The sequence below is a fragment of the Mustela lutreola genome, chromosome 11, assembly GCF_030435805.1.
Source record: "Mustela lutreola isolate mMusLut2 chromosome 11, mMusLut2.pri, whole genome shotgun sequence".
Classification (NCBI taxonomy): domain Eukaryota; kingdom Metazoa; phylum Chordata; class Mammalia; order Carnivora; family Mustelidae; genus Mustela; species Mustela lutreola.
In genome coordinates this window covers 60,610,958-60,623,933 of record NC_081300.1, presented here as the reverse complement: position 1 = coordinate 60,623,933, position 12,976 = coordinate 60,610,958, and the positions used below count along the sequence as shown (strand labels likewise).

The 12,976-nt window shown below is 37.2% G+C and overlaps 1 protein-coding gene across 4 annotated transcripts in view; it reads left to right on the top strand.

The window, feature by feature from the left end:
- Positions 1-12,976, top strand: part of SPIRE1 (spire type actin nucleation factor 1) — a 187,093-nt gene that overhangs the window by 143,270 nt on the left and 30,847 nt on the right. For 2 of the 4 annotated variants that reach the window (XM_059138678.1, XM_059138681.1), the window contains exon 9: positions 7,415-7,456. The exons of the other annotated variants lie outside the window; for them this stretch is intronic. In XM_059138678.1, the coding sequence (XP_058994661.1) occupies positions 7,415-7,456 (42 nt within the window). The remainder of the gene's footprint in view (positions 1-7,414; positions 7,457-12,976) is intronic. 4 annotated transcript variants of the gene reach the window in all.

Genomic DNA, 12,976 nt, shown 5'->3' with positions numbered 1-12,976 from the left:
AAATATATTACCATGAGAAAAATAAGCTTCGTGATTTACAGTACAGAGTGATTAGGCTGAAAGATTGTCTGCTTCAGTGAAAGTACCCACAGAATAGAGAAAGGAGTTTACCGCCATACCAACCTGAACACGCCAGATCTCGTATGTTCTTGGATGCTAAGCAGGTTCGGGCCTGGTTAGTACGTGGATGGGAGAATAGAGAAAAGAACAAGCTAGGCATAATGTTCTTATACAATGTAGATGATATTTAACTTATAGTTCCTTCACTTTTCCAATAGTTTTTTAACCTTCCCTTGTATTAAACAATCGTATCATCTCCTGGGGTGCAGAGATGAACAAGGCATAAGGCCCGCCCGCAAATGCTTGCAAAAGAATGACTCCAGAATGTCGTGCATGTTCATGCTGCAACACCATTACCAGCAGCCAATCAGAAGGCATTAGTGAGGCCATCTGAGGGAGAGACTGGCAGTCCCTGTAAATGTCAAGGGGCCACCCTCATTGCTTGAAACGTTCATTGCAAGCTTTGTCACATACATATTCTTCTGTTCCATTTTAAATAAACTAGATGCTAAATAATAGGAAACCCACTAGAGAATAATTAAGTATCAGAGGTGCCTGGGTGCTCAGTCGGTTAAGTGACCAACTCTTGGTCCCGATCTCATGGCTTCTAGGATGGAACCCCATGTCGGGCTCGGAGCTCAGCATGGGAGTCTGCTTGGATATTCTGTCCCTCTGCCCCTTCCCTCATTTGCACACTGGCATGCTCTGTCTCTCTCTATCTCTGTCACGTTCAAATAAATTTTTTTAAATAATTAAATATCAAATTTATGATGCAAGCATATCTTATTTTATTTTATTTTTTATTTTAACCTTATAAATGGTGTTTCACGATAATCAGAATTGAGCTGTTACAGAAAATGATTGTTCATTCTGTGAGAGTCTTACTTCTACAATTCTGCATCCAAACTGATCTTGTATCTTACTGGAAAGTAAGGGATTTGGGTTGATTTCTGCAGATCTACATTGGTTCTTACTATACAGTTTCACTTTAGGGAGTTTGACTAGGATGAGGTTGGCAGAATGAACTTGAGAAGTTTTCCTAAATATTTTTATAACGTTTCCCCTCCATGTAATTAATTGTGAGCAGAATCCCACTATAGAAATTGGGGAAATGTGTCAGTGCTTAAAGAAGAAATGTTACCCATCCACTGTGAATCTACTTGTGCGGTATGAAACCGAGATGAGAACTGTATGCATGGTATTCTGTTCTCTTCACTTAACATTGTGTGCGATACGAACATCTTCCCGTGTCATTAAGTAGGGTATCCTGATATATGGCTAAATTGTGTTTTATTTCCCTATTGCTTGACAGACTTCGCATTTTTTCCCCATCAAGTCTGAAAATGCTGTTCTTGTGTATCAGTCTCTGTTCATGTCCAATCATTTTCTTTTGCCTAACATCTCATACTGAATTGAGATTTGGGGTTTTAAATATAAATTGTACCTTTAAAAAACATCTTTTCCATAAACTTCTTAATTCCTGTTATGCTTGATTTCTCTCCTCATTGTGGCACATAGAGCTTGGAAATGATCTATATATACTTCATCTTCCAAGAAATAAGAGCATCCCTTTCTTATGCAGTAGTCAGTCGTATTTCAAAAGACAGATTCATATATCAGAGAAGAACAGAATGAGAAGATATTAGAGAGGGTGGCAAGTGCTTTGAGAATATTTTATCTTTTATTTGCTATGTATAATTAGGAAAATCTAGAGTCAATAGTATTTGAATTCAGAAATGCAGGCCTTTTATATGATTCACAGATATTTATTTGAAAACCTCACACTAATGCATGTATAAATACTATGATCAGATCAATCAGATTAGGGACAGAAGAAACTGGATATTTACTTCTGCAAGGGTTAGTTGTAATATTCCTTCATAGAAGTCTTAAAATAATTAATTATAAACAATTATAATTAATAAATGTTTAGATTTTTCTTTAGAAAAACATTAAAAAGTAATTTTATAGCACTTTTGTAAAGTCAGCATTTTGAGGTAGAACACTTATTTCTCCTCTTCAGTGAATATTAGTTAAATTTTGAAACCCTTTTCTGTTTGAAATACATAATTTCTGCTTCTAGAATATTTTGATTTTTGAACTTCAAGTTTCTGCTATGAATTTTTTTTGTTAACATATAGTGTATTATTAGTTTTAGAGGTAGAGTTCAGTGATTCATCTGTCTTATATAACGCCCACTCTCATTATATCACAGGTTCATCACCTGGATACTCCATCCCTCCAACCCCCTCCCCTCCTGCAACCCTGTTTGTTTCCTATAATTAAGAATCTCTTATGGTTGTCTCCCTCTCTGATTTCGTCTTGTTTTATTTTTTCCCTCGCTTCCCCTATGCTCCTCTGTTTTGTTTCTTAAATTCCACATATGAGTGAGATATGATCATTGTCTTTCTCTGATTGACTTATTTCGTTCAACATAATACTGTCTAGTTCTGTCCACATTGTTGCAAAGGCAAGATTCCTTTTTTTTTTTTAATGGTGGAGTACTATTCCATTGTGTGTGTGTGTGTGTGTGTGTGTGTGTGTGTGTGTATCTCACATCTTTATCCCCTCATCTGTCAATGGACATCTGGCTCTTTCCATAGTTTGGCTATTGTTGACATTTCTGCTATAAACATTGGGGTGTAGGTTCCCCCTTCAGATCACTACATTTGTATCTTTGGGATAAATACCTAGTAGTCCAATTGCTGGATCATAGGGTAGCTCTGTTTTCAACTTTTTGAGGTACCTCCATACTGTTTTCCAGAGTGGCTGCACCAGCTTGCATTCCCACCAACAGTGTAGGAGGGTTCCCCTTTCTCCTCATCCTTGTCAACCTCTGCCATTTCCTGACTTGTTAATTTTAGCCATTCTGACTGGTGTGAAGTGATATCTCATTGTTATATTTCCCAGATGCCAATTGTGAACACTTTTTCATGTGTCTGTTGGCCATTTGATTTGTATGTCCTCTTTGGAGAAATGTCTGTCATATCTTCTGCCCATTTCCTGATTGGATTTTTTAAAAAGATTTTATCTATCTGATAGAGAGAGATGAGCAGGGGGTAGGGGGAGAGGAAGAGGGAGAAGCAGACTCCTCTCTGAGCAGGGAGCCCAAGGTGGGACACTGAGATCATGACCCAAACCGAAGGCAGGTACTTAACCAACTGAGCACCTAGGCACCCTGCCTGATTGGACTATTTGTTCTTTGGGTGTTAAGTTTGGTAAGTTCTTTATAGGTTTTGGATACTAGTCCTTTATCTGATTACACATTGGCAAATATCTTCTCCCATTCCACTGGTTGTCTTTTGTTTTTGTCCACTATTTCCTTTGCTGTACGAAAGCTTTTTCTCTTGATGAAGGCCCAATAGTTTTGTCTTTGTTTCCCTTGTCTTTGGAGACGTGTCTAGCAAGAAGTTGCAGGCCAAGGTCACAGAGGTTGCTGCCTATGTTCTTCTCAAGGATTTTGATGGATTCCTGTCTCACATTTAACTCTTTCATCCATTTTTAGTCTATTTTTGTGTGTGGTGTAAGAAAATGGCACAGTTTCATTTTTCTGCATGTGGCTGTCCAGTTTTCCCAAAACCATTTGTTGAAGAGACCATCTCTTTTCCATTGAACATTCTTTCCTGCTTTGTTGGGGATGAGTTGACCATATAGTGTCCATTTCTGAGTTCTGTATTCTGTTCCACTGATTTATGTGTCTGCTTCTGTGCCAGTACCATGCTGTCTTAATAATCACAGCTTTATAATAGAGCTTGAAGTCCAGGATTGTGATGCCAACAGCTTTGTTTTTCTTTTTCAACATTCCATTGGCTCTTCAGGGTCTTTTCTGGCTCCATACAAATTTTTGGATTATTTGTTCCAGTTCTGTGAAAAATGTTGATAGGGATTGCACTGAATGTATAGATTGCTGTAGGCAGAATAGACATTTTAACAATATTTGTTCTTCTAATCCATGAGCATTTATTCCTAGGTATCTTATGGGTTTTGGTGCAGTTGTAAATGGGATCCTTTATTTTTCTTTCTTCTCTCTTGTTGTTAGTGTATAGGAATGCAACTGAAGTCTGTGCATTGATTTTATATCCTGTGACTTTGCTGAATTCCTGTATGAGTTCTAGCAATTTTGGGGTGGAGGCTTTTGGGTTTTCCACATAGAGTATCATGTCATCTGTGATGAGTGAGAGTTTGACTTCTTTGCTGATTCGGATGCCTTTTACAGAAATACAGAATTTTTTAAATAGGTAGGTTTTTAAAATTCAAGTAGAGTTAACCTACACTGTTATATTAGTTTCAGGTGTACATATAATGATTCAGCAGTTTTATACATTTCTCAGTGCTCATTAGGTTAAATGTACTCTTTATCCCCTTCACCTGTTTTACCCATCCCCTCACCTACCTGCCCTCTGGTAACCACCAGGATCTTTTTTCCTTTGTCTCTTTTTCCTTTGTTCGTTTGTTTAGTTTCTTAAATTCCAAATACAGTATTTGTCTTTCTCTAACCGACATATTTCACTTAACATCATATCCTTTAAATCCATCCATGTTGCTGCAAATGGTAAGATTTCATTCTTTTTTTTTTTTTTTAAAGATTTTATTTATTTATTTATTTGACAGAGATCACAAGTAGGCAGAGAGGCAGGCAGAGAGAGAGAGAGAGAGGGAAGCAGGCTCCCCGCGGAGCAGAGAGCCCGATGCGGAACTCGATCCCAGGACCCTGAGATCATGACCCGAGCTGAAGGCAGCGGCTTAACCCACTGAGCCACCCAGGCGCCCCGATTTCATTCTTTTTTATGGCTGAACAATATTCCACTGTGTGGCTGTATATACACAAACACACACATCTTCTTTACCTCTTCTTTATCCATTCCACATCTTCTTTATCCATTCATCAGTTGATGGACACTTGGGCTGCTTCCATTTCTTGGCAATTGTAAATAATGCTGCAGTAAACATAGAGGAGCATGTATCTTTTCAAATTAATGTTTTCATTTTCTTTGTATAAATACCCAGTAGTAGAATTACTGGATCATATGGTAATTCTATTTTTAATTTTTTGAGGAACCTGCATACAGTTTTCTATAGTAGCTGCAACAGTTTACATTCCCACCACCAGTGCACAAGGTTTCTTTTTTCTCCACATCCTTGCCAACACTTGTTGTTTCTTATATTTTTATTTTAGCCATTCTGACAGGTGTGAAGTGATATCTCATTGTGGGTTTGATTTGCATTTCCCTGATAATGAGTGATGGTAAGCATCTTTTCATGTGTCTGTTGGCCATCTGGATGTCTTCTTTGGAGAAATGTCTATTCATAAACTCTGCCCGTTTTTAATTGTATTATTTGAGGGTTTTGGTGTTGAGTTACTTAAGTTTTTTATATATTTTGGGTATTAACCCCTTATCCATTATATCGTTTGCAAATACCTTCTCCCATTCAGTAGGTTGCCTTTTAGTTTCGTTGATGGTTTCCTTCACTGTGCAAAAGCTTTTTATTTTGGTGTAGTCCCATTAGCTTGTTTTTGCTTTTATGTCCCTTACCTGAGGAGACATATCTAGAAAAGTATTTCTACAAGAAATGTAGGGGTTTTTTTAAGCAGTAAGTGGATGATTATTCTCATCAGTATAAAATTCCTAACTACTTTTCTGTAGATAACTAAAACAGTAAGATGCTTATTTAAAAGTTACATCCTAATTTACTTACTAGAATGAAATACTTAAAATATTATTTCTTGGTCATCAGACAATGATTGTCAACAAATAATTGCTTTATTTGCCCCCTTTAAGACACACATCTCCTTTGTTGACATAGTGCTTTTAAAAACAGCCACCTGTGATTCCAACATCTTGCCTGGTTGTAGTTGGGATTTAACCCAATGCTTTACCTTCATATCATTTTTTTTTTAATAGTGTGTTGAAATTTTGGATTTTAAGTATAAGTTATTTCTTTAAAAACATCTGCCAAAAAAACATATTGAGAAGTACTTACAGTCTACTAAATTTAGGTGTTAGAACTCTACAGGCAGTCTAGTCTACCTGGAAGACATGAATAGGGAAGATATTCTGTCCATTATGCCTATACTTCCATCCCCACTGTATCTGAGGTTCTGTCATCTTCTGATCGTAAAGGTGCCTGTCCTCCCTCAGCCCAGGTCATAGAATAGATGGTACTGATAAAACTTCTGGGCTTCCCTGGAGCAAATAATATGTTATATGTTAATAAAATTAATTAATAATAAAATTGGGATCACATTTGCATTTATAAAATGAAGTTGGAGAATTGCCATCCAAAGTTCATGAATTTGGCTAATCTTATCCTATAACAGGATATATCTTTTCTTTTGTTCAAGTCTACTTTTGTGTTTTTCAAAAGTGTATTAAAATTTTTCTCATTAAAAAAAAAATTGGGGGCTACAGCAAAAATAGTTAACTTCACTATCATGAATACACAAATTAATCAAATCTTTGTAGTAAGCTTTTTCAAAAATACCTTTATTGGGGCATAATTTATCTACCATAAAATTCACCCATATAAACTATACAATTCAGTGGTTTTAAGCATATGTAATAAAAATATTAGGACTAATTATTTCAATAGGAAATAAATAAGTTTGTTTTTAAGAAATCATATTTATTGAACTTCTACTATGTGTGAAGCAGTGTTTGCTATGTGCAAGCACCTTTTTTTGGTAGGGTCATTTAATCTTCATTAACAAACTCTCATGAGATAAATACCGTTCTTACCATTTTACAGATTAAGTAACTGAAGCATAGAGAGGTTAAGTAACTTTCCCAGAATCACACTGCTAGGAAAGTGGCAGAGCTGAGATTCACTCGGACATTCTGGCTCCTGGGGCCTCTCTGCAGCTGCTAGTTTGCATTGCCTACAATTGGCAGTATAGTGATGCGTTGTGAAACTAGTTCCAAAAGGAGATTTTTTTATCAAGTATTTCACCTTGGGCAGAGATTTTGGTCAGATTTTCATCCTGAAATAAATTACTTAAGAACACATTTATTCTTAAATTTAAAAAATTTTGTACCCTAAAATCGTATTATATTTAAGCCAAAATCCTATGTTTCTTTAAAATGTTTTGTATCTGTATCATGCAGTCATTCTTAACATGTTCTTTAAAAAGTTGTTATTTTTTTTCTTTTATTGTTACTCCATTTCAAGTCTTAGTGATATAATTGAAACTAAGATTCATGGTTTTGTTGTGTTCCAATTTTTATTCGCTACCTTCTGCCTTAAAGTATGAAATGTGCCATTACGGTCTTCTTGAATCCTCCTCCCTTTTTTGTCCTCCCTGTATATTCCTAATAGCTGAATTATTTTCTTTTTATTGTTTGTTTTCTTTTTTCAGCAATGCGGCCACTTAGCATGTCTTACAGTTTTGACTTGTCAGGTAAAACAAAACAAAAAAAAAGCTCTTTCACACCTGACGTGGGTTTTGTGGTTTCTGTGAAAACATTTCATTCATCTGCTTGTCCAAACATGTCAAGGAAGAAAATTGAAAGGCTTCTTCTAAGCTGTGGTCAGTAAGATAAAACATTCTGCTTATTTGAAAACCAGGTGCTTAAAAAGATTAAAACAATAATAAATCTGTTGCCTAGGAGGGATTATAGAAGAATCATTATGCCATCCCTGTGGTTAAGGAATTTGACTGCCCATCCTTACCTCACTGTTTCTCACCCACACTCTTCTTCTTCTTCGCCCCCCCCCTTTTTTTTAAGATTTTATTTATTTATTTGAGAGAGAAATCACAAGCAGGGGATGGGCAGAGGGAGAAGCAAACTCCCGGCTGAGCAGGGAGCCCAGTGCAGGACTCCATCCCAGGATGCTGGGATCATGACAGGAGCTGAAGCCAGATGTTTAACCTACTGAGCCACCCAGGCACTCCCTCACCCACACTCTTCTAAAGCAGTGATGTCAAAATCTAAAACAGAGCTTTGCCTTAAGAGAATAGAAACAAATTTCAAGAAACAAAGTTTTGACACTTAATCTCTTAAGCATTCAGATATTTAAGTAATTAGAATCAAAGCTGTCAGCTGCTTCTGCGGATCACCGCTCCTCAGTTGGTAGGCAGGAGCTGTCTTTGGTGTCCCAGTGCTCCCTCTGGATAGAGCCTGGTTGTGAAGGCTTCTGAGCGCTATTTGAGAGTATAAAAATACAGATAATGTTCTAATGGCTTTGGTTGTAAAATACAGTTGACCCTGAACAACATGGATTTGAACTGCTCAGGTCCACTTATAGGAATTTTTTTTTTTATTTAAGAGTTGACGGCAAAAGCTACACATTTATTTACAACTGTCCACCCCAGTCTTCATCAGACCAAATGGAAGGCAACTAACCTGCTGCCCTCCGAGGACCCATGACGGCCCAGTGAGGCCTGTTGAAGTTGTCAGCAGGTCCCAGGAACCCAAGACTGAACAGCACTGCAGGTTGCCCCCTGTTGCTGACAGGGTGGTCTATACCCAGGGCTGGTGGACAGGATGCTGAGCTGAAGCAAGGCATGTCCCAGAGAGCAGGATGGTGCTGCACAGGGAGCCCATATGCCCATCATCCCTGCTCCCTAGTCCTCCACGCATGGAGCTCAGGGGCTGTGCGGGCTGCTACTGGCCTGGGGCCACCCCTACCAACCATGGACTCCACGCCTCCCACTCATGGGTGGCCGCCATTGCAGGCCAATGAGGCAGCTGTACTGCATCCCCAGGCCGTTGTGGCTTCCTGCCCAGCAGGCAGCTGGCTCTGCAAAAGCCCCCAGGCTGCAAAATATCACATACATCATGGTACCAGGCCCACTGCTGCCTCCAGCCTGGCCTGACCTGCCTTTACACAGGTTTTTTCCGTAAATGTGCCTAGAGGACTGTGAATGCATTTTCTCTTCCTTATGAGTTTCTTAATATTTTCTTTTCTCTAAAAACTTTTTTCTCTAGCTTTACTGTAAGATTACAGAATACACACACACACATATGATACATATAACATACAAAATATGCATCAGTTGGATGTTTATATTATCAGTAGAGTTTCCAGTCAACAGTGGGCTTAATTAGTAGTTAAGTTTTTAGAGAGTCAAAAGTTATTTGCAGATTTTTGACTGGGGTGGAAATCTGTACCCCGAACTCCTGCCTGGCCTTGTTCAAGGATCAACTGTATAATTAGTGTGTTCTGGGTTTGCAGTACAAGTGTAGATCCCTGCTGTTAAATGGACAGCGATTAATAGTGAAACATAACCATTAATGACTAAATTTGATTTCTAATATCAGTCCCTTTTTAAATGGAGCTTTTATATATGAGTGAATTTTCAAAGCCAACTTAATCCAAATAAAATATTTTGCAAGTGAGAATTTTTCATTTTGGAAGCTGGGTTTTTTTTTGTTTTTTTTTTTTTTAAGATTTTATTTATTTTAGAAAAAGTGCAAGCATGAGCAGGGGCGGGGCAGAGGTAGAGGTAGAAGCAGGCTTCTGGCTGAGCAGGGAGCCAGATGTGGGGCTCTATATGGGGCTCGATCCCAGGACACTAGGATCATGATCTGAGCCGAAGGCAGACTCCAACTGAGCCACCCAGGTGCCCCTGGAAGTTGTTGTTTTGAATGTAAAATGAGATAAAATTTTGACACTAATATTTTCTTCCAGTTTTCTTTCTTATGCCCTGAAATTTTTGACATAGCTTATATACAAATTCGTATTTAAAGAGCCAAATAGTTCTTGTATCCTATTCTGTTTATGAAAATTTACTGAGCACCTTCCAACTGCTAACTAGTTCCCAACTGTTTTTAAATTTCTGTTTATATTTCCAGGTCTCAGGTATCACTGGCACTTGTGCTTTTGAAAAACTCAGATAAATATTTTACAATCTTCACTTACTACTTTTGACTGACCACTGAAGAGCTTTTTCTATTTTCTTTATCCATTTGAAAATTTTTATTTTACAACCATTTGCAGAGTAAATGTTGTAAAAAAAAGAAAAAGAAAAACCTTACCAAAATGTTCTGGAAAATAAACTCAGAAATGTTTTGGTACATATTTGTTACTGATAATCTCCAAAAGTTGGCAGTATATATTTTAGAGACTGTGTCTTTTTCTGGAGATGTTTCCATCAGTTGGACTACAAGGGAAGTGGCTGGCTATCTAAACACATTGACTCTTGTCTAACATAAATAAAGCACACGTGGCTGATCTGGACAGTTTGCATGCCCGCACACACGTTATATAGAAGTGTATTTTTTGTTCTTATAAGTTATATGGTGGCTTCTGATTTAGGAGGAAAGCTCCTAACCTCCATGATATAGAAGAGTAGCAAAAAATTATATTGGCTTTCAACTGCTTTTCGTTTGCTACTTTCAGTGCACTTCATGATTTCCACATGCTTCATTCTCAATTTCTTGTGCTAGATATTTTTATGTTTTCATTGTTGCATTTTTACTAATCAATTAAAATATCCCAAATAATAAATGGAAAAAATTGATCCATTCTTTTAACCTAAATAAAAGGATTGGAATACAGCTCTTCTTGAAGTTGGGAAATTAACACACTAAGGAGCAAGTATTTAAATATGTAGTATAGATAATGCCTCTGAACTTAAATATAGAATAAGACATAATGAAGTATTTTCTGCTGCTTAAGTATGTCTTATAAATATTAATGCCTAGTGGAAAATCTTAACAATCCATTCAACTTTAAGGTAAGTGTAATTTATTTTTGCAGTGTAAATAATGAATATGTAATGCCTATCACAGTCATATTTCCTCCAATCAAGTAAGGCAGCAATTGGGTGAATCTAACATATATAAAGATATTACAGAAAGTATTTAATATCATGGTTGTGCATTTTAGATTGAACCTGAGGTATGTGACTTCTGAAGCCATATCTAGCATCTTAAATGTTTTTGCTTATTTATAAATATCACCGTTTTTTTCTGAAGACATTCCATCTTATATAGAAGTATAAAGTCTTAGTCAAATCCTTTGTTTTCTCACTTGATACACTGAAGTAATAATAAGGATTTCTTCATTGGAACAGAAAGTTATTAGTAATCAAACTACTTAAAAATTTCTCTTAAAGATAAGTTCCACTGAGTCTTTTACAAATATATAGTATGAGGTAAAATCACACACAGTATTTAGTCTTAAATGTGAAGATCATCTTGAAACCTGTTACATAATTTTTTATCAACTCCATTTATCTCAAAGCTTTGAATTCAGTACAAGGTTATTATTTCAGTCAAAGAGTTCAGTTTCAGTCAATGAGCTCAAACACAATTATCAACTTCATAGTAGTGTTCAGACAAGTAGAGAGCGATTGGGTCATTTCTCAAATCTCCTGTATTGAGAATGAAATGAACTCACGACAGCCACAGTCACTCAGCAGTATTCCCTAAACTTCAGGTCAGATTTTTGCCAGGCTTTAAGTTCCTCCAGCATTATTTAAATTATTTTAATATACTATCAATGACCTTTTATTTAAAAATTTTCTTAAGGAAAAACATCCATAAAGCCACACATCTGATATAATTTTTTCTGAAGCATCAAATATATAACCATTAAAACTTTCAGTATTCCTCCATGCATTACTAGTGGTCTCAGCCATAGGGAAGCTCTTGGAGGAATGGAAACGTGAGACCCACCTCAGAAAGCCAATGGTTTCCCTTCTTATGGTACCTGCAGTGTGGGCAACTGAACTGGAATCTGGGCAGCTAAGAGGAGACAAAGATGTGTGTGTTTTAACTGTATGCTTTCTCTTGAAAGCCTAATACCTACAACAACATGAGCAATTCTATAGGAAGTGTATAAAATAACTATAGAGTAAGATCTTTTAAAATATGCTTCAATACTGTATTTGAACACTACCTTTTTTCTTGAATAGAAATTAATCAGTTAGCCTAATCTTTTCCTTCTTTGCTTTCTGGAGAACTTCTCAATTATTCTGTGAAGTGTGGCAGCCTACTGCTCTCTACACCCCCCTAAGAAAGATTTATTTAAAGCTTTTAACCTTTAAATTTGTGTAAAAACTTCCTGCTTTTGCCCTTTAGTCCCCCTCAGCACAGCCTCTCCCCCAGTTATATATATATATATATATTTTTTTTAAGATTTTATTTATTTATTTGACAGAGAGAAATCACAAGTAGATGGATAGGCAGGCAGAGAGAGAGAGAGGGAAGCAGGCTCCCTGCTGAGCAGAGAGCCCGATGCGGGGTTGGATCCCAGGATCCTGAGATCATGACCTGAGCCGAAGGCAGTGGCTTAACCCACTGAACCACCCAGGCGCCCCCCCCCAGTAATATATATATATATATTTTAAGATTTTATTTATTTTTTAAGATTTTATTTATTTATCAGAGAGAGGGCGAGAGAGCAAGCACAGGCAGACAGAATGGCAGGCAGAGGCAGAGGGAGAAGCAGGCTCCCTGCCAGCAAGGAGCCCGATGTGGGACTCAATCCCAGGACGCTGGGATCATGACCTGAGCCGAAGGCAGCTGCTTAACCAACTGAGCCACCCAGGTGTCCCCCCCAGTTATATTTTTGTTATAGCTGTTTAACATCTGGAAGGGTAATAAGAAAAGTAACACATGTCTTGTCAAATTTTTTATGAAAATTTGTATTAAATAAACGATTGACAGATCTGCCCATCTTCCTTTTCTTCCTTTCCTCCCTCCTTCCTTGCTTACTCAGACCCTTTCTTCTCATTCACAAGGGCATGTGCTCTGACCTTCTTGATCTCTAATAGCAAAAAGTATAAATATTAAACTAGATGCATATCATTTATAATAATTTATGTGGTTATTTTAATAATGTCAAGTAAGGTTATACTAGAACATGCTTATTCACTGAATGTTCCCTGGAAATCCACCGCTTACACTGCAAGTGTATAAAAATTGTATGTTGGGAGGGAAACTGCTGTATTTTACAGTAACTGCAGTTA